Source organism: Phalacrocorax carbo, chromosome 7, assembly GCF_963921805.1.
Source record: "Phalacrocorax carbo chromosome 7, bPhaCar2.1, whole genome shotgun sequence".
Lineage (NCBI taxonomy): Eukaryota > Metazoa > Chordata > Aves > Suliformes > Phalacrocoracidae > Phalacrocorax > Phalacrocorax carbo.
Window position 1 is genome coordinate 16,606,617 of NC_087519.1, and position 22,861 is coordinate 16,629,477.

General features: G+C 34.6%; 1 protein-coding gene across 3 annotated transcripts in view; it reads left to right on the forward strand.

Annotated features, from left to right (window-relative positions):
* Positions 1-20,864, forward strand: part of MINDY2 (MINDY lysine 48 deubiquitinase 2) — a 31,476-nt gene extending 10,612 nt beyond the window's left edge. The window contains exons 3-10 of one of the 3 annotated variants that reach the window (XR_010373760.1): positions 318-382; positions 4,675-4,833; positions 5,736-5,838; positions 6,411-6,553; positions 15,661-15,834; positions 17,102-17,275; positions 18,623-19,644; positions 20,662-20,864. Coding sequence is in view for 2 of the 3 variants with exons in the window: in XM_064456537.1 (XP_064312607.1) it covers positions 318-382; positions 4,675-4,833; positions 5,736-5,838; positions 6,411-6,553; positions 15,661-15,834; positions 17,102-17,275; positions 18,623-18,742 (938 nt within the window). In the remaining variant the exon portion in view is untranslated. The other 2 variants (XM_064456538.1, XM_064456537.1) reach the window with 2 other exon arrangements.
* The last annotated feature ends 1,997 nt before the right edge of the window (positions 20,865-22,861 follow it).

A 22,861-nucleotide genomic window follows, 5' to 3' on the forward strand; every position in this document is an offset into this window, starting at 1 on the left:
TTGAAGTCCAGAGGGAGGTCAATTTTAGAATAATTAAGAGATTGGTATGATACCCAAAGAGATTATGAAATGCTGCTTTAAAATTGGCCATTTTAATTTTATTTCTTAGTATGATCTTACAATGTGTGTGTATATATATATTACACGTATTTTACTACATAATTATAATTCAGGTTATAAAACAATGTAATCTCATTCATTTGATGGAAAACTTCAGTGGTGGTATTTATGATCAGTCAGCTTCAGTCAAAAGTGGTCATAGAAATGTTGAATCTTTGAGTGTGCGATAAACTTATTTTTATTTTTGCTTTTTGTAGGAGACTATATTCTTGATGCAAAACCAAAAGAGATATCTGAAATTCAGCGTCTAAATTATGAGCAGGTAAGGAGCTCCTCCTAAAATACAATTGCTTATGTCTGAAGGAACTAAAAAATTTTTCCCCCCCCTCACCCAAGGTTTATCATCTTCTTAAAAAACAGAGGCATAGAAACCATTGCTTGTAGTTAGTTTTCCCTTTTTTTTAGGGTTGGAGTATTATTTATAAATACTTTCTACTAGTGAAGAAAAACTCAGTATCTAGTAACACAAGAAATTTGGGGTTTTTTTGGCTGCAATGAATGTAATAATTTTCTTTTTAATGAGGAATTATAACACAGAAGTACAGATGGAAGCATATAACGGAGTGGTTGCTCTTTGAAGTCTTCTATTGTGCATCCTTCAGTGCGCTCTGTTCTGTGATCTGCGCTATACTTTCTCTGAAGATGTAAAATGAACAAGATAGATACCTATTTTGAAGTCATGATGGACAAAGAGGTTCATTCCATATTATGAAAGGTAGTATTATTTGCACCAAGCACCGTTTTTATGTAATCACAGAGGTATTTCTATATTAAAAATAATGCAATTAATTAAAAAAAAATTTTTTATGTAGTGTATATTATCTTGCAGCAAATTTTCTAAGCTCTGCCTGTGGTCACAGCTGGTTTTTTGATTACTTATGGAAAAGTGATTTAAATTTCTTATAGGTGTTCGGTTTCAAGCTAGTTCTATTTATTATTAGGTCATCTTTTCTTGCTCTCATTCAGTGTTGAAAACCAAATCAGGTATGTTGGGATAGTTGAAATTAGAATGAAGATTGAATGTAGATTTTTTTTTTTAAATAACACAAGATATGACTTGTATCAAATTATGTGAATTATTTTTGTAATATCCTTATTAGCTATACTTTTTCCACAAAATTCTGTGCTGTAGAAGATGATAGCTATAATCAACTACAGGAGGGTGATGAAAACTATATACCTGGGTAAAGAACAACCTCTATAGCTTTCTTGTGCCCAAATATGTGGGTTTACTATGTAAATGTCACAAACATTTTCCTTAAATATTTAACTGCTCAATTTTAAAGAAACTTTCTGTTCTAAGAATGTTCTAAACATACTTAGAGATGCATGAGTGAAATCACGAGGGGGTGGGGGAAACAAACTAATTAGGCAACAAAATTATTACATTTCAGAAGCATTGGAACTTGGTGTTAATCATAATTTTGTGTTTATCTTGTCACACAGTTAGTACTCTGTGCCTAAACCAATATATTCTTATACAAGAAATTGAAGTAAACTTTTTTGGACTTGCAACGCTTGATCTTAGTTTAATATCTTGTCACGACATTGAAATTAATTTTAGCTGTCACTTTCTTTTTTACCATACTTGAAGGATTTAATTACATATTTGAAAGAAAACTGGATTAAAAAACTCATAAGTTATAATGCACAAACTTAAGAACAGGTTGCCCAGGGAGATTGTGGAGTTTCCATCCTTTCAGATATTCAAAAGCTGTCTGGACATGGTCCTGGGCAACTGGCTTTAGGTGACCTTGCTTGAGTAGGAGGGTGGACTAGACGACTTCCAGAGGTCCCTTCCAAGCTCAACTGTTTACCTATATCCTGGCTTATTTGCATTCATTTTTTCAGAAGGTTGTTGTGTTGAAGGTGTGGGAATAGTTAAAATAAAAATTTTACTGTTCAAATTGTAGTGAGAAACTTCTGCAGCTTTCTGGACAGTTTGATGTATTCCTGCTTTGCTTACAAAGCAAACGCTACAAAATAAATGCAGCTAATGTCTGTGGATGTGTGGTCTGAATTTGTGGCTGGCTGGTGCTGAATTGCTATAGACTTTCTCCATATTCACTGAGCAGAGTAAGAGCATAGCATTATTTCTTCCAAAACACCTCTGACAGGTTTTTATACTTGATATCTGGTCCCTATTAACAAAATGCACTCTTAAGTAAGGTGGTTTGTTTTGCTGTTATAATGATAAAAACTTAAAATAAAATAAAAATGAGCCGGATCTCGAGAATTACTTACAAATCTTGCTAAATTCTAAGTCTTGTGACATAGCAAATTTGTCAACAGGATGAAGTAACTTGTTGCAAAGTAGTGGGAGATGTTGCGTTGATGGTAGAAATTTTACACAACAGTGCAGTTACTGCTTGCAGCCCTTTAAAACTCTCATTCATAGCAACCACTTTCAAGTGCAGATACTGGATAATGATCACGACAGTGTTTCATACCTATGTTTTATCAACTGGTTTATAAGCTTTTCTACGTAGGCTTCAACTCTTCCTAGAGCTTTCCAGGTTTAAATCTGCTTAGTAACAAGGAAGTATGTCTGTTCATAAACTTACTTCAGGAATTTTCAGAAATGGCATCTAAACTGAAATTGCTCAAAGCAGGAACAAGCTAATTGTTCTTCCGTCATTTTATTAAGGAAGAAAAGTACATTTAAACTTGCATACCAGTAAGAGGAGTAGCTTAACTCCTTTGGCTAAAATGCTGAGGTTGGTGAATATGAAATTTTTGCTGTATGCCTTAGTGAAACCATGCTGTTGCATGTGTAAAGTGTTGTGCAAAGATCTGTAGGCCAGCCTATTTTCTGTATATATGTCTGCTTACACAATTTTTACATACAAGTTTTGTTTTAGAATTCTGTTGCGTGCTGAGATGTCTAAAACTTCTTCCAAGATCTAGGTGGCACTGATCTTTCCAAGAAATTCAAAACTGTGCTTAGAATTGGGTCATGAAGTATTGAATGATGTAGCTATTTCACTTAGCATTTTTTCTTAGTGAGTGTTGTATGTTTTAATTGGTACACCCTTTACCAAGGTACAAAATATGTAGGCTGATTTCTTAAACTGACTTCTTAAAAATAGTAAGGTCTGCCTTACGTTCTAATAGACAGGCTTGTGTTGGCATTCTGCTCTATTTATTCGTTAATAGATAATGCACTGATGTGCTGCAGAAGTGAATGTTCAAGTTAATGTATTGGTTATGTTGTTGTTTAATGGATACAGTTATCTAATTTTCCTGCATTTCAGCAAGTTACTTAAAAATTGACAAAATAACTCATCACTATGTAACTCACTTATATGTTGTTAGCTTACCTAGCTATTTAATAGTTTTCTCATTATTCATCCTTTATAGACAGTCATCCTTATTCTCAGTTTTTTGTGTTCCCTTATTGATTCCATTACCTGTGGTTCTTGCCATTAACTGTCTCATCATTAAAAGAAGACAACACAGAGGCAACTGTGTCTAACAATCAGTGGCTTTAGTCTGTGAATCTTCTCTGTCTCATTCTCCTTTCCAATCTGTATTTCTGGTTTTTGTAATGCCTTTTTCCCCATTGTTGCAATCCTGAATTCCTCTTAAGCAATAAAATATTGCAAAACTAAAAATAAAACCCGAACAAAAAATCTACAACCAAGCCTGAAATACCCCCGCCCCAAAAAATACCCAACAAGAAACAAAGTGCCTCAGTTTCCCTGAATCTTTTGTAAATACTGCAAATACTTTCTGATTATACTCCTTGAGAGCTGTTCTTACGTGGTGGAAAATTCTTTTTCCAGTATGTCAGGAAACTGTTATGTCTATCGGTTCAAGAGAACTGTCTCACAAAGCACTTTTTCTTTGGTCCATCTTTGTTATGTGTGAATAGATCATTATAATTTCATAATTCCCCTTAGGATTCCATTGGGATCACTACTATACTAAGTGCTATGTTCGTGACTTGTTTCCACAGTATAATCTACAGGCCATTTAAAGGTATGCCCAAAACATGATAGCAAACCTCTTTTTATGAAACAAAAAAAAAATTCTGTGTTGTTGTTCACCTCTTTAAGTACTGGACCTCCAAATTAGAGTTGGCAAGTAGAACTGTGTAGATATGTTTGCTTTCTTCATTCATTATGTGGAAGCAAGTACTTCAGCCTGACTCATAAGCAGGACTTAAAAGGGGCGAAGAAAGCTCCAGAGAGTCCCTTAGATTCCCTTATAATCCAATTCTTCTTGCAAACATCTGGTTTGTAGCTATGGGAAATAGAGCTAAAAGAAGTAGGAGCTGCTTTTAGGCAGCTCATGAGTGTAGAAGGAGAAACAGTCAAAAACAGCTGATCAGAGGGAAAGTTCTTATTTTGCAATCTCTTCTGGCACAATGAGAATGAATAATGTGAATATGCATTAAAACACTTGTTTAGCTAATCTCCCCTTTTGTAATTGTTTTCCCAAAAATGTTGAATTGATGAGTATTAAATTACGAAGGGTTACAAGAGTAACCACAAAGTGTACAAAGCTCTACTTGGTCATCTGGTTTTTCCTGTTTTTTCTTTCTGCTGTCAGAATATGAGTGATGCAATGGCAATTCTACATAAATTACAGACGGGCCTGGATGTCAATGTGAAGTTTACAGGTGTACGAGTATTTGAATACACACCTGAATGCATAGTGTTTGATCTTCTTGACATCCCCTTGTACCATGGATGGTTAGTGGATCCTCAGGTAACATTTTTGTTTCCAATAATTCAAACAGAATACAAATTATTCTGAATTTTATTGGGGGAGGGGAGATGCTTCAGAATTTTAACTAGAGTAAAAAAAAATTATTATGGTAATGTGTTTCTTAAATCTAGTCAGAAAAATTGGATTTTCTTCAGAGAGGAGTGAATACAGACTATATGTGTTTTAGTGTGGTAACTTTGCAGACACTAGGTGTATAGTCAAGCTAACTTTCAAAACTTATGCTCAATTCATGACTGTGTAAATGAGAACTGTTGTTCTGAGGGAGGTAGGGAGCTGCCAGATATCGTGTCCCAGTCATTATTTTTGAAAGCTTGTTAGAGAACACTTGAAAGGAATGCAAGGTTACTTTCCTCCTTTTTTTAATTCTGATTTACTAGTCACTGCTTTTGAGAACTGAGGATGGTAGAACTAATTAGAGAACTGCACCTTTAATAAACGTGATTTATTTTTGATGCTGATATTTAATAAACAGTAAACTGGTACTGTTTACTTAGGGGGAAACTGGTGAGTTTTTGGCTGGAATAATCTGCCTCAGGTTTTTTCTTTTTCATGCCTTGTTCATGAAAGTTGGTGTTCTCTTATCCCCTTGGATGGGATGTACCCCCACCCACCCAACTGATGCCCCATTCTCTCCTCCCATCTGCTTTAGGAACAGCTTTTGATGTTAAGCGTTAACGTAAGGATTTAAAATGGGATGTGAGACAACAAAATGTGTAACACTCTCAGCTAAAACTTTCTGGCCCTGTATTTTTAGAGGAATAACGTCGTCTCTTTGAAACTCTTCTTACTTTCTTATGAATAATTGCCATAGGCTTGCAGTTCTGTTCTGTTCTTCATAAAGATATGTTCTCCATTTTGTATGCTGTTTCTCCCTGCTCCAGGTTGCTGACATAGTAAAAGCAGTTGGTAACTGCAGTTACAATCAGCTAGTGGAGAAGATAATTTCTTGTAAACAGTCTGACAACAGTGAACTGGTTAGTGAAGGTGGGTAACTTTTTCTGTGCTTTATCAAATCTCGGTTACATATTTTGTATGTGGGTCTTGGTATGTAGAGATAAGTGTGAAGAGCTGCATTCTGTCTGCTGAACTACTTTCACTGGGTAGGCAGACAGCACTGTGCTTGTCTGCTAAACTCCTGTGATGCAATTTCCAAACCAAGGATCAGTGTTATTCTCTAGATCTATTAAATATACTTTTCAAAAAGCTGGAGAGACCTTCCTTTTATGAAAAAGTGTTATGGGTAGCATTCAGATTTCAACTTGACTATATATTATCTCCTATAACTAGAATATGAATGATATACTATATGATGACAAGGAAAAAATTAGTAATACTAGAAGCAGATATAGCATTTCTGAACATGAGAGGATTATCTACAGTGCTGAGGTTTTAGAACTTTCAACGCATTTTCACTGCTTGGAATGTGTTCCCTTAAATTTGTGGTAACGGGACATCTTAGTCATGAGGAAATAGGAAAAATATTACCATTATAACCAGGTTTGATATATTAGGAAGTATGTAATAGACACACGTAACAGTTTGCATTGCTTTTGTAGGATTTGTAGCTGAGCAGTTTCTAAATAATACAGCTACGCAGCTGACATACCATGGACTGTGTGAGTTGACTTCAGCTGTCCAGGAGGGAGAGCTTTGTGTGTTCTTCAGGAACAACCATTTTAGCACCATGACCAAATATAAGGTATGTTCAACAATTTTGTCTATGCTGTTGTGATTTGCGTTCTCATTTCAAAGCAGATCTTGTTTTTCCCGTCTCGAAATAGAAATAAATTCCAGCTTGTTGTTACATGTAAGTACAGCTTATGGTGATTGTAAGGTCCTTAGCAAATGTTACTTGTGAATTATTTATTGATTACAGTGTTTTAGATCTCAAGATCCATTATCACTTTAAATTTTCTGGTAGCTCTTGCCTTTATGGTCAGTTTTGCTCCCTGTGTTAACTCCTTTTGTGGTTATGTATATGCATTTCTTACGTGGCTTAAATTTACTTGCAGTTTGTGATTGGCAATGACAAGGTTAATGAATTTATTTAATTTCTTGTTTCTGAGGATATAAAACTTTGCTTTACTTCTGGGCCAGGAGATGAGTAGCTCCATCATGGTGTTCAAAATACCAAACATTTGGAGAAGTTCATGAGCTATAATAGTGGTTCTCTTTGTTAGGGAAGAGAGAATTTTTTTTGGATATGAAACTGGGTAAGTGAAGGGGATATGAAAAGCAAGTGACAACTTGGTTAATCCTTCTGGAACTCCTTCCTGCATGGAATGGAGAGTCTAGCTTGGCAAGTTTACAGTCATTTATGGAGCATCTTTGTTTTAACCTTTTTTACCTTGGTTAAAGGATATTCTAGGTAAATTATTTAAATCCTCCTGGAAATAATTCATTTTTGTGCTATAATTAAACCTTCTGAAATAGAAAATATTCCTTGTATTAAATACAGTCAGTGAGTATCACTTTGACCTTGTAAATTATCAGTAAAGAATTTTGGTTGTAGAACATATGCTGTTTGTCTTCTGCAGCCTAGTAGTTAGATTAAAGGCCAAAACCGTGTGTGTGTTTGCCAGTGCTTTATCAACTTCATACTTGTAAAGATATACTTCTCAGCTGAGATAATTTTTCCTTAAAGAAATAAAATGCAACACTTCAATGAGGTAAATATCCTTAACCAATATTAATAATACAGAACAGGTTAAGGCAGTGTGTAAAAATTTGTCTGAATCTTAACTGTAACAACTAAATCCAAGTCCTAAGAAATATTGAGTTAAAATATTTTAAGAATAGTGTTATTTGTTAGTTGTGTATTTAAGCTTTACTGCTTCTAAGTCACTATGGTTTTAATCTTGTCCTTTTAGAGGAGTCCTACACTTCTGAAATGTGAAGCTTTGGAATATGGGCTGTTATTCTTGTGTTTCATAGCTATTATGGTGACCTCGCAGCCAGTGTTCAATTTCCATGTTATCTATGGGCTTTTAGTTCCTGGGGTTGTCCCTTTCAAACAGTGTTGTTCATTTTGCCTTGGATTTTGGGCAAGTGGTACGTTACAGATTTTGAGATAAAAAAGACAGATATTCTTAATTACTGCTGACTTTAAAAAATACATTAACCTTTCTGTCTGTTTCTAACTACCTAGCTGTTTGCAATAGCTATATGACTAGGTATTCTTTCATATCAGGGAAGTGAGAAATAGGCTTGATTTGGGCTTTTGACCAAGATGAGATCTCCAAAAATCTTTGGACCTGCAGGATATGCATATGAGTGCCCAATGCATTGTTGTCAGAGTTGAGATTTTTCAGCTGCTTTTACTTGTTCTTTCTACTAGGTTTGATGCTAGCTTTGCAGATTTTTAATGGAGTTTCTTTTACTTCATGGTTCGAGCAGTAGTCGGTAGTAGCTGGATTATGGAGAAAAGTCCATCAATTAGGATAAGACAGAACATATGCCAGAGAAAATGAAAGTGTAGAACTCTTTGGGCAAGAACTATGCAATTTGTTTGTCTTTCTCTAATACTGCTCCTCCAAACCAATGCATGGAAACATAGAAATAAAACAGTTGTGAGGTTAAACAAAAGGGAATTATACATATTATAAAAGTTATATACATATAATAAACCTTGTGTATTTTTAGAAGCATCTACACTTTTAATATGTAGTAAGAATTTATAGTGAAAATCCCATAAGTATATTAAGCTGTTTAAGTATTATTCTAATGAAGCCAATACTTCTATTTGGAAGCTTTCATGTACAGCTGATGCAGTGACTTGTGCGCTGAGGATGTTTAAGTGAGTTTTTTTGAGACTGATATTTTAGTGAGAGGACTTGGATTTCAGTATGTTATATTTCAAAGAAAATAGAATGTAGGCTGGTCTTAACTGCACTTACTGGAAGAAATAAAAAAAAACAACCCAGATTACTAAGGTTTTTCAAAGGAAATGCAGAAATGTGTTCCAAATTCTCTTATATGCTTATCTTTTCTAGAATTGGCTTTACAATTGAGGAGCAAGTATGAGTAATTTATGAAAAATTAATACTTGGTGATACTGAAATAATTCAAAGAGCAAAATTTTATAAATCAGAGACAATTTAAAGCTCAACGTACCAGTTTTACCAATAAAACAGATAAGCCCAAACAGCATTAATTTTGCTCTATATTGGTGCCATATAACAATCATATGATTGTGATTGAGCCATTCTTAATATTTGTGATGCTTGGTTGAACAGATCTAATTTTTTAAAGTTGTATTAGAGTTCTTTCCACATCCCATCTGGTGAGCTTGTTTTACAGATAATAGATATTTTCTGTTTTTAAATACATTATATATGCATTTACCTGCCATTCCTTAATAAGGAATAATCTTGTGGTTATTTTAGAGCAGAAATGGAAGAGGTGGAGACTGGTAACATTCTTTTTGCATATAACTTGAACTTCCTGGTTTTAAAGTCTTAATAAGTACTGCAAACTCTTTGTAATAATTTGAAACACAATATCCAATTTAAAAATAGATTTACTGACAACACTTCATCCAATTATACTGAGTTTTGAGTAGCTTTCCACTGTCAGATCAAAGGATTTTTACTTTAGTTTTGGATTGCCTTTTTTTAGAGGGCTGTTTAACTGAGAGTTATGTGAAAGTGAATAAACAGTGCATTATTCTGAATTCCTGTATCTTTGCTTTGAAAATTTTTTCATAGACTGCTGTTGCAAGATGTTGCATAGTGGCAAGAACTCATTGGAAACACTGGGCATACTAGTGCCCAACTAATATGATTGTTAGGCTGGTTTATCTACTCATGCTTTGTGTGTGTCCAGTGTCTCTGACCCAAATATTTTTTTGGGTTGGTTGGTTTTGGTTTTGTGGGTGTGGTTTTTTGTGTGTGGGTGTTTTTGTTTCTTTTTTGTTTGGTTGGTTTTTGGGGGTTATTTTTGTTTGGTTTTTTTCCCATGGAAACTTATAAGGAAGGGAACTGGAGTAACTCCTCACAAACCTGGCTTTTTAAAATATTTTTTAAATTGTTATTAAATTAACAATAACAGCTGTGGGGGGTGGTGCTTGTGGTGCTTTTAAATTTTTTTTAATATTTACTCTTAAGTGCTTCTTCCAAGATCAGAAGTAGAACAGTTATGAACATACAGCAACATTATGAATACTTGGTGTAGATTGGGCAGGTATTGGTGCTGTTATGTACTGTAGGTAAAAGCTTATTAACAGTCTTTGCTAGCAGGTATTAAAAGGCATTTGTACACTAGTTATGGGGATGAAGATAATACGGCTTTGAGTTGGACAAGAATAGGTGAGAAGTTGTATTACAACACTTACTCTTAAATAATAACTATTTTCTATTTGACTTGCAAACAAAGGAAAAGGCGAAAAGGGGAAAATATTTTTCGTTCACTGTCACTATATTTAAAAATATGTGTTCTTGTTTTGAAATATTCCAGTTGAATTTAATATATGGACATTTCTAAACTTTTAATCTTCAGGCAGGTAACTATTGTTCCATTTTTATGTATCTTCCAAATTCCTGACTCTGGGAGTAGAAGTTAAAACGGAAAGGGCTCATTCAGTAATAATTTTTCCATTTTAGATACAGCGTTCACTTCAAAACTGTGAAAGTTGATGAATAAAATAACAATAGTAGAAGAATGGTGGCAGTGAGGTTTTTCAGAAATTACTAGGAAAAGTTTTGAAGTAATCTTCCTTTAAAGACTTCAGTGGTTTTTTTTTTTAAAGCTGCTGAGTTGATATCATGATGTACTTGTGAAGGTTCACAGATTGCATTTCAGAATAGATCATTAGTTCAATTATAACTTGTTTACTCAGTTTAGACTATTTAATATAGTATTGAAAGATTAATACTTTACTATTCCCCTTCTGAAAACTGAAATTTGTGTAATACCATGTGTTGTTGTTTCTGATTTGAAATGAGTATTAGGATTATGTTTATGCTTATAGAAAAATTATGTAACATTTTTTTAAAAATTCATTATTGCATATAAAAGAAAAGCAAATATGGCAATTCTGTAATATATTAGACATCTGTTGAAATATGGTGAGTGTTAGCTAATAATGGTAGTTCAGTTGTCATATTCCTAATCTGTCACTGCTGTTGTCCATTAGTCCAAGAAGCCATTTATTCTACTTCCTGTCCCTTTAATTGCATATTAATAGTCTTGGCTCATGGGGTTTTACTGTAATCATTTTTAGCAGTTAAAGATGTGATTTTTCTTTTGCCTTTGCTTTTTGTTACACAGATAATAAATACATCAATAATTCCCTAGATCAAGGAAAAACAGGACTGTAAAGAGGGGATCAGTTTGGTAAGAATATCTTAGTTCAGTTGGAATATTCTTTTTCCACTGACGTGACTGTAACACAACCTATTTTCTTTACTGAAAAGTAACAAGACACTTACCTGTTCGGATTTTGAAGTATGTGTGTTGCAGTTATGTTTTCTAGCTTATAAATGTTGGGTTTCTGTTCCAGAACTCAACACAGACTTTTATTCAAATAAAAAGTATGTTTCATAGCAATTATCACACATTTTCCTTGGGCATTTAAGATGATGTCTGAGTTTGGCATAATAGAGGCAATGTATATAACTTTTTAAAAATGTTTAAATGTTTTCCATTTCTTAGTAAGTGTACAGTTTTTATTCTGAGGGTTACCCTGTTGAATCAAATGGTGTATACTTTTTAAAATTTATTTTATTTTTTCTAACATTTAAAACATTCAGATAGATTATAGTCATATAAAGAAAATAGCACTCATCCAGGTCAACATTAAACACGTTCATAAAAACCAAGGGGTCTGATCCAAAAGTCCAAGAGAATATTTACATAGACTTTAAAGGATAAGGCTTAAAATGTTTGTCTTTACTGTATGAAGCTATTGGACAGGTGTTTGGTTTTCCTTTTCAGTTTTCTAAACTGCTGGAAACTTGGTAACTGGCATCAGAACAAGTAGTTTAAAAGAATTAATTTTAATTACTTAATCTGGTCATGAAACTAACCCAGGGAAGGAGGTCTTGTAACCTGTAACATCATCTGCAGCCTACATCTGTTTACATTTCAGAGAGGTTTTTTGTGCAAACCAGTAGACTAAGAGATCATTCTTCAGGAGAACAATCTTGCTATTATCCTTAGATTTATTTTAAGCTTTTTATATGTGAAACTATAAAATCTGGGTGTTGGTCTACAATATCTAGATATTCTTAGGATAAATAGTAGTTATTCTTAGGATAAATAGTTATTCTCGACTTTCTTGTAGGCACAGTTTACTCAACAGTTATGCACTTCTGACTTTATTTCCTATTGACAAGAGTTATTAGCAGGTATCTGTGCTGTATATTATATGCTAGTACTTGTGGGGGCAGTGATAAGCCGTGAGACTATGTAGTTATTAAAAACCCCCACATTTAAATATTTGGTAATATATGGGATATTTTAGAAATGGCCAGTTAAGATTTTATGAAGATGAAAACACATTTATTTTTTAAAGTATGATATTGTTTTTGGCAAGATGTACTTGAAAAGCATATTTATGTACATTCGTTTGCTTAATTGCACAACCTTAGTGTGCTTAGTGTTTTAGCTTTAACCCTGACTAGAAAGCAAATGCTCTGTGCCATGATCTATTAAGTAGAAAACGCATTCTGTTTACCCCTCTTAAAGCCTCCTTACTAATTTTTCAGTTCAGTGTAAATGTTTCTACACTTAGTAATTCTTACTGATTCTGTCACTGTGCGCCCTCCTTCCCTTTTTCTCTTCGTGTGTTGTTGCACTGACCAGAGCTGACACGCAGAAACTTTGGTAGGCTATAGATGTGGTGTAAAACTACTAGACCCATCAAGTCAGAAATCCCGGTGTTATATTGGTTGTATATCACTATCTCCTAGCAGGTAGACTGATCTCATGCTGGAGAATGGTGGCTGGTTCCTGACACCAGGCATGTTGGTTTTTTCTTTGAGTGCAGCTCAAATTTAGAGGCAGCATGAAGATCATACGATAACAAGATTTTCTCATAGCACACATCCCCTCAGTGGAATTTGGGTGTGCCAGTGAAATTGGCCTGTGAGCATTTAGGATTGGGAAGAGAACATAAATGGCATTAAAACAGTGCCTATCAAACCGATCTCTAGATATGGCCTCTTTTTGCTCATTGCAAGTAGAAGGAACAGAACCACTGAAGTTCTAGGAAGACTGATGTTTGGTAGAGATGAGTAGCTGTGTTATACCTAACACACAAGAGCTGACTCCTCTTAGTTTGTATATGAAACTGAAAGTTGTCCAATTATTGCCAAAAGTTTCGTGAATATTAGCAATATATTGAGGGTTCTTGGGAATCTGTGTTTTTTTGAAATTCCATTAAATTACACTAATATAATGTAGAGATCAGGGCACTTCACAAAAAAAACAAAAGGGAAAGATAACTTTGGATCTCTGATCTGTGCTTTCCCATTGTACTTTCATTCCAGTAAAGTGAAAAGGAACTCTGTCTCTTCACAAGTACTCGGCAGCCTCTGTGTGTTGGTTTGCTAGGTTCTGTTAAAGTGAAGCAGCATGTTTTTAAACTATGCAATTGGTATTGGAATTTGAATGGTATTGTTTGGGTAATGTGGTGATATGTAATGCAGTGTCTTTCATCAGGGAGCTGTATTAAAATGTTCTATTTAAGATGACATTTTTAAAATCGGTGTTCAGTAAAATCAGTAGTTCAGCTGAGGAAGTCTTAAAAGCAGAAAGAAAGAATATTAATTTTATTAAGATTGAAACAGGTAATTTCAAAAAAGTGTTAGCTTTAAAATACTTTTGAATGACACATACTAGATTCTAATCCCATAACGGTTGTTATATATTTTAATATTTGTATAAAAAGTTCAGCTTACAAAATACTTGGGAGATTATGAAAGCATTAACATTTTCCTATTTCAGTATTATTATTAAGCTACACTGTTTATGAGCAGTTTAAAAAGTAATTCAGCATGTATGGCATAATAGGGGAAAACTTAACACGTACACCCCCCCTTTTATTTTAGGTTTTGTTTTAAACAATGTATTGGCCAAATACACTTTAAATTTTATTTGCACCTTACCTTAAAGATTCCATGATTATTTTAAAAAATTTTTAAGGACTTCTTATATGTAAAATGTTGTGAAAAACGGTATCCTGTGCAAATTGGAAATGTTGTGAAATTATTTCCTTTTATTTTCTTTGTGTAACTTTTAGTCATCAGAAGTAGTAGTCTGTTTTTAAGCAGGTTCCTGAGGGAAACATGATTCCCTAGATCATGTTATGTGATCAGACTTGTTGCTGACAATTGTATTTATGTCTGTAAGCCCACCTGTGCTGGGGTAACTTCCATTCCAAAGCTTGAACATACAGTAGTGTCCTTTGTGGGCTTTTTATCTGTTTTGTTTGGCCTTTTGCATAAGCACATCATGTGGTATTAGGTAATATTAGAACAATTGCTGCGTGTGAATCTTCAAATAATGTTTTTATTATGTCATATGACCTACCAGCTGTAGGAGGGATGGCTGTAAACTTAGTAGGATCTGATTTTAATTTCAGCATCTCTATAGATAGTCTTTTAATGACCCGAGAGAAATCAGTGAGCGAGTTCTGTACCTGTTGAAAAAGGGTGATTTTTCATTTTTTGCCTCTTCAGCCTATGAAATTATTAGAACAGGAACTGCCTTTTGTGTTTTGGTACATCTTTAGCACAGTGATCTTTGAGAACACTTTGTGTGCTGCTGTAATATAAATAGCAAATTTTTGTGGATGTCACAATAAACTGCTTTGACTTTTACAGCTAAAACACTATTTTCACTGAATATCTTGATCTGGTACATTCAGTAAGACTGAAGCTGCACTAATATTAATGTGCTATATGGTCAGTAATAACATTCTTGCTTTGGATAGAATTCTGAAAACATAAGAAGGGTAGGTTACAATTAAAAACTAATTTAAATTAAAATTTAAATATGGAATTTTGTGCTGCTTTGCTGTCCCTCAAACATGCAGCATCATCTCCTTTTACTTGAGACCCACTTTTGTAATTTCCCTTTGATTTCAGTTCCCCTCCCATTCCTTCAACCTAAGCTTGCATTTCATCCTTCCTATACCTTGGTTTCTGGACTTGTTAGTATTGTGTCCTTCACTCCCAGACCAGCCTATCTTATAATTTCAGAGTTTGGAATCAAGAAATTTGGCCCCATGGAACTGTAAAAAGGCTAAAATCCAACAAAAGCAGTTGTTAGTGGCAAGTGATAGCAAGAATCTTAAGTTTAGTTCTTTCAGTTGAAATTAACCTCAAATTCTAGCAAGACCCATTATAAAACATGAAGCCTGACATGTGCTCATTTTGAGGTAATGCCTCTTGGATTATTTGGAGAGATCACCTTTGTCTCCAGATCTTGCCTTTGGAATTTAATGTGATTGGTCCTGGGATTTAAACATTGCCACTCTTGAGGTATACTACTTAGGTGTATTTCCAAGGAGTTGTCATGGTATATATTTGTGTTTTATATTTTCAGTCAATATGAACTTTCATTAATAAAGAAAAATTGCAAGATGAAATACAGAAAATAAGTGTGGCTGTTAATTTAGCAATGAATTCTAGTATCTTCTGCTTTAATGCTGTATACTGATTCATTTAAAATTTCAACTTGCTAAAAAAATCTAAACACTTTACTGGAATGCAACAGTTGTATTAGCTGATCATTTCTTCTAATTATCAGATTGTAAAGAAAAAAACTTTTAGTTTTACAGGTTTTTTTTATTCTTCTGCATAGGGTCAGCTTTACCTGCTGGTGACAGACCAGGGCTTTCTTACAGAAGAGAAAGTTGTCTGGGAAAGCTTACACAATGTGGATGGTGATGGCAATTTCTGTGATTCTGAATTCCACCTACGGCCTCCATCAGACCCTGAAACTGTCTACAGAGGGCAGCAGGATCAAATAGATCAAGTACTGGATTTCTGCCTTTCTACTGTATTTTTATATTTGCTTGTGACTATATATAGCAATTACTACTTTTAGTCATATATATGTGTACTTATGCATACATACATAGGACTATATAAAAATTCTTTAGATACTTAGGTGGGGGTTCTCAAAAGTCCTACTTTAAAGTGTTTGCATGACTTCAAGGGAAGAAGAGTAAAACCAACTGTGAATAGCTGGAAAATCTGACTTTAATCTCTCAGAATCCACTTCTGCAAAGAACTTACTCAGGTGAAATAGTACATCTGACTTGTATGTGGAAACAGAAACAGCACTGTGAAACTTCTCCCCCTGTAACAAATTAATTTCAGCACATTAATATTGTCATAACTGAACTCTGCCTTTTGATGCCCACTTTGCTGAATGTAGGACAAAAGCCATAGTGGATTGTGTTGCGATAGCGGTTATTTGTTATTCTTAACTATACAGTTTGCAGAAGTTGTGTCTAAGACAGGCATACTTGTACCAGTTAATGCATAAGCACATAGCAAGACCAGGCTCCTTGGAAACCTTACATTCTTAACAAGCAAAATAAGTTTATAATAATCACCATTAATGTGTTTTAAATACTGGGGGGGGGAACTGAATAAGCAGATGCTTTTTAATAAATTCAAGCACTGTACCTCTCCTGTAGAATAAAGAACCTAGCCCTGTTATCTGTGCCAGTAATGTCTTAAGTTGCTCTCTGTTTGGATATATCCAAAACTACCTTTTGATCATTTCCTCATCTGTTTAGGGGTTAGTGTTCATTATGGATGCGCTCTCAGCACTATTCAGTAAAGTGGGGACAGGTACTCTATCAAGCATAGATCAGTGTGTTAATTAGAAATAGCAAATTACAATAGAAATAGCAAATTACAAAGACAGCTTCAAAATCTTTACTTCCACCTGGAACTGGTATGAGCTGACACTGTCTTTCTTTTGCTGCTGTCCAGGTAATGGAATTTAAACCTGACAGCAATTTTGTTTCAATTAGCTTTTGTGGTTTGTATGCTGTGACATAGGCACTGTGAAAGGGGAAATGCCAACCAGCTATTTTCAGCCTTTCTGCCGTTCAGGTTATGAGCAGGTTCTGAAACAAATTCTTGTTTTCTATGAGATAAATGTATTTGAAGATGAGGCTGGGGGAGAAGGGAAGGTACTGTGTAGCTGTGTATGCTGAAAAAGTCACTTGATATGACTTGACTCTTTTCTGTGTGAAAGAGTGTTAATAAACAAGTTTACTGTTTAGGATTATCTGATGGCATTGTCTCTACAACAAGAGCAGCAAAATCCAGAGATAAACTGGGAACAGATTCCAGAAGGAATCAGTGATCTAGAGCTAGCAAAGAAGCTCCAGGAAGAGGAGGACAGGAGAGCTTCTCAATACTATCAGGAACAAGAACAAGCAGCTGCTCAGGTCCAGGTAAGAAAGCATTATCACAGAATACGATCATGAGTTTTAGAGAGTATTAACTTAATCGTTATGCAGACGTATCTATGTCTGTAAATGTTTCAGACTGGTAAGATTGCTGCTTAAATTTGGTAGAGCAAGTGATGAGATAAATGTAGGAACCTTAAGAAATACCCTATAATTGCTGGCATATGCATGCAGATATGGCAGTTGCTGCCACTTAAATACTTCCAATATTTTATATTACTTGCAAAATAGCATTCAAATAAGAGCTTTTTGATAATAGTCAAAGTTTTGTCTTTATTTTGTCTTGCAGAAGTTTTGTTGCTTTACATTTTTAGGTGTTTCAGTCCATGATTATCATGTGAATCTTTTCAGTCCTGTTTCAAATTAGGAAATTAAGTTTCTCCCAGTACACTTTTCTGTCCTGTCCCCATAAGCAGTTGCATTCAAAATGCTTGGAAAACATGATTCATACACATTATATATACAAATTTGCCATATAACTGAATCTTGTGTGCAAGAGGCAATATTTAAGTTAGTGTTCTGGATTCAGGGAGTTCTTAACTGCTGAAGACTTATAAAACTGCTTTTATTTACAAATGTGTAAAAAATAATTTGTATGAAGGCTTAATTCTTGATGGCCTGAAGCAATTCAGAACCATTAACTAATGTGCTTGTTAAGCATGAAACAAGAATTTTCACAATTAAAAGTTGTGTTATTTCCACTGCTTATTGCTTTAATAGAATCATCAGTAGCTACTTCTAAGACAAAGATTCACAACTGCTGTACTGCTGGCTGCAAAAAGGTAGAAAGAACTGAAGAATGTGCTTAACTGGACTTAACAGCACACTCATCTGCAGCTATGAATGGGTAACAGCTGGAATAGATGATGATTTAACAAAACTTATGGTGCCTTTGTATAACAACCTGCTTGCCAAGTTCTTAACTACCTTCTAGTCACAAAAAGCTGCTGTCAAAACCAACATTTTCACTCTGCAACTTCTGAAATATGGATTATGTTCTTATGAAAGAAACTAGGCAAAAATTCCAGTACAGTAATACAGAAGTGCCAGAAAATGCTTGAAGCTAAATTTTATTATTGAAACAACTGATCTGAATATCTGGAGACAATAGAAGGGACACACAAGACTTGAAATATATTTTCAGCTGACTTTACTTTTTACAAATGAGAAGTTTTGTGGCGGTTGTGGAGTATTTATAAGGAAAGACCCTACCTGAATTCTGCTGTTTGCATAATAGTTAAACTTTCATTTGTGAACTTGAACATAGAGTAATACTTCAGACTGCATCTACAATAATGTTTGTTTTATTGAAGATTTTATTTTCCTACTTAGCAGGTGCAAGGTGCTGTTTCTCCAGCAAGCGGAAGACAATCTGGGAGTAATGAACGCAAACGTAAAGAGCCTCGAGAGAAAGAGAGAGAAAAAGAGAAGAATAGCTGTGTTCTCTTGTAATAGAAAATGGTTTAGTCTGGAGTCAAGCGCGTGTCCTCAGAAGCAAAAATGAGTAAAAAGGAAGACAAACCTGTTACATGCCGCCTGTGCCTGATACCCCATGGATTTTGTTCATGTTTCAAGAGAGGATGGGTGACTTTGTTACAATCATACAGACTTTCTTCGAAGTCATAGTGCGTGCTGCCCAAGATGGAATTCCAAATCACAGTTGGATGCGGCTGTGCTTTGAGTTAGTCGTAAGAAATACCGCACCATGTAGCTGAACACACAAATCATGGCAAGTTTTGTGTCACAGTGACATCCATTACTCATTACATCAGTTAGTAAGCTATTTTATCTTCTACTCTAAACAAAGGAGGTAATTTGTTTTGTGTAAGACTGTTTTCCTGGAGTCTGCACACTAGCACAGCAGAATTCTGTATTACTTACATGGTATGAAACTATATCTGAGGCTGGGTATAGTCTTCACGATACAAGCACCCAAATACCAGCTGGGTACTGCCTCCTAAATGTGTCCAGATTTCTTTGCTTCTGGATCTGGTATGTGTGGTTTTTTGAACCCAGATTTATACTGTTACTGCTATCATTGTACCTCCTGGCCAGCTTTCTTGCCCCAAGAATATGTGACTTGATAGGCATCATACAAAAAAATTGTTGTAGAAAACGGGGCATTTATTAATAAGCAAGATGAATATTGTTTGCTTTTCTTGCTACTACGAACTGGGTATGACAACTCAGATGTTTTCAGGGTTAAACAAGTAATTTTATAGGTAACTTCTTTTTCGTTTAGTGTTTTTTCTCTTGTAGGTAAACTTGACCAGATAAGTTATTATTTATTGACCTCTCCATATGATACGTGAATGATGAGAAGAAACTACAGTCTACAATAATCACTGTTCTATGTAAGAATGCAGAGTTAAAATAACTATCTGCCTTTTTTCTAGAAGTACCTTGAACTTTAACATGACATTAACATGTCCACTTGTGTATTTAAGCAAGTCTACTGTAGTTAAAAACATACATTTTTTTTTTTGTTTTGTTTTATAAGCCATGTATCCTTAAAAAGCACACTACTGAAGGGTGAGAGGGAAGCTAGGCTGCTCTCTGAGATTGTTTGGAAAGGTGGTCAGGTGTAATATTTTGTTTTTTAAATCACTAATTTAGAATTTTTGGAAACCAGATTTTTCTAATTTATGGGAACCAAATAAACATGTTGCATCTTGTAGTGTTTATAGAATACAGAAACAGAATACTTGCTGACTTTGAGGGAACCAAAAATCTTCCACCACTTCCATTAAGTCAATAACACCTTCTTGCTGAACCTTTTTGATAAAAATTTCTACTTAGCAATTTGTAGATTCTTGTGAAAAAGGCTGCTTCTCCTGGACAAGTTAGTATTCATGGTCTAAGCCTGGGTAAGTGCATTAGCAGACAATAATCTGGGAAAGATAAGGCAGCCAGGTGGAATATGACATTCCTGGTTTCAGGTGTTTGGAGAATGTCTGTAAGAGAGAGGGTGTCTAAACACAAGTCCCTCAGTAGAAAGCTGCTTGAAAATTATTTCAAGCAGAGTTGCTGCAGCGGTGGGAACCAGTCATCACACAAACCTGTTACAAACCTAGAATGAAAATTAGATGGATAAAGGAAGAACATCTTATTAACTAAAGGGCCAGTTTGTATAATTTTTTTTTCTTCCATGCCTTTTCCTCTATTGCTTTTTCCCCTTTTGTTGCAATTTCCCTTTTATAATAATGAAGTAATAAATGGTAGGAGGACTCCAATACATGAACTGTAAATTTAAAAATGTCTCTATTCTTTAGGAAAGTCATGACCAGAAAAGTACCTTTAATATTTAATGTATGCAGTTCAGATAATTTTCTATGTCAAAGCAAAGGTTGATGTCTCTTTTTCCTTTGCAGCAGCCTAACTTCTTCAAACACATTAATGTGATGGAGGATCACCAACATAATGACTTACCTACTTTAAGCAGATCAGAAAATGTTCCAATAGTGTCAATAACAGACTTTAAGCCAGAATGTTGTTTGAAAACATTATAAGAATTTTCCAAATTTGTGTATTTACATTTATTTATTGAGCTTGAAAAATAAATATGTCGAGCTAAGTGTTTGTTGTCTTGTTATTTTCAGTGACAGTATTGCCACTTTTAAATTTCTTTTTGAAGAAATTTAGCTGGAGCAGGCATTGTGGCTATTGAGTACATATTTTTGCTTAAGGTACTTGCTCATATTAGAAAAATTCTTGTAACACTTCCGGTTTCAGACAGATATGCCTGAAACCTAGTATGCTGTAGTTACAGTAATATTGTCATTTGGTCACAAAGGAAGAGTTAAATGTCAATGCTGATCACGAAGTTGGAACTCCCAGATAATTCAGTTTTTCTTTCAATAACAGAGTAAGGGGTTTCGAGTTATTTGAGATGGCAGGCATGCCATTCAAACAGTTTTCTGTTAATATCCTTTTTGCTTTGCTGGTCTTGAGGCTTTGGAAAACAGGTAAAGAATTCCTGAAATGTACAGCGTTGTTCTGCATGAGTTGAGCTTGTTATTGGCAAAAGTTGTAAGCAGACGAGCTTGTTAATATCCAAAATTAAATATAGCTGGAAGCTTAATTATTACTGTACTGTGACTAACCATTCGGAAAGCAACTAGTGCAGTTGGTATCTATGACAGTATCTGATGATCAGAAAAACTGAACAGAATTGCTTTTATCTGTAATAGTGAGCTTGGAAAACAGTATTACAAAATATTCATGGAGTACCAGAAAGATCATGTCCACTTCTGACTACTTCATTTGCCTCCGTTCTTTTGAAGCTCATGTTCTGGCAAAAGGGTACAGATTTATACTTCAAATCTGTTACACAATTTAGCGTGTACATCCTCCAAATAACTACATAATATATGAAAGTGTCCAGAAGAGTAGAACTTGTTTTCCACTATATAAAAGCTAGCACAGAGCACTGCATCATAGAATTTTCATTATTGCATTGTAGTTGTGAAATAGAATAAGCTAAATACAAGTATACTTAAAATTAGCAAAAAACTGAGTGCTGCTGTAGTCATAAGTGTTTTTCTAAAAGGCACGTTGTAAATGGTCAAATTTTTCACTTTTCTTGTGACACTGATATGGAATCTGAGACCCAGCGAAGCAGATCCAAAGGAAGATGGTAACACCAGAGGATGAAATTAGCATTCCTGAAAATTTACTTAAACACAATGCAAAAAATATATTTTGTTGCTAGCCATCCAGTTAATCTGAACACATACTTTATATTATCTTTACAGAGCCCCTCCTGTGGATCACAGACATGCGAGCTGAAAGTGAACCATATGATCCTCTGTGTACACTTGCATTGGATTGCCAGTCAATCTCTACACTCATTTGATATTTTGCACTATTGTAAAATATTTCTTCAAAATTGTGTATACAAGTTGTTGAAAAAAATTTCCAGTAATGTAATAAGAGGCAATTTGAGTTCTTGAAATTGAATCTTTTGGTGTATTCAGCAGGTGAAGCTGATGATGTACTTTTAACTGAAACTTTCTCCTTTCCTGCCAAAATAGGTCTATAACCCAAAGCTAGCTCATAGTTTAGATCAGCTTTCTTACCATTAGGATGCTTATCCTAGTCAATTGCTGAAGTTTATACAAAGTACATCCTTAAATCAACATACTGAATTAAGAGCTGTATTTATTTTATATAAAAGTAGACTTTTTTTTAAGGAAGGTTGTAACCTTAAACAGCAGGTGACTCAGGAAATGCAAGTTAATTGATGCAGTATCCTCTTTAGAAAGCATATTAAAGGGAAGCAAAAATAAAAAGCCTTAGTTTGGCTGCAATATAATGCTCACATTTTTTCCATCTATGCTATAGTAAGACCTTGGTAAGAAAAACCTGACACTGAAAAATTCTCATAGTCCAATGATAGGAGAAGTCACATGCAAGAACTTGAACATATACGTTTTATCCTGTGATTCAGTGCAGTTACTTTTTTTAAGCATAACTAGCAATAGACTGTAGCAGTATTGTTTTGAGTGGGAAAATTTGGTGAGAAGAATGATATTTTATTGTACAAAATCATTTACACAGAAGTCTATTTGA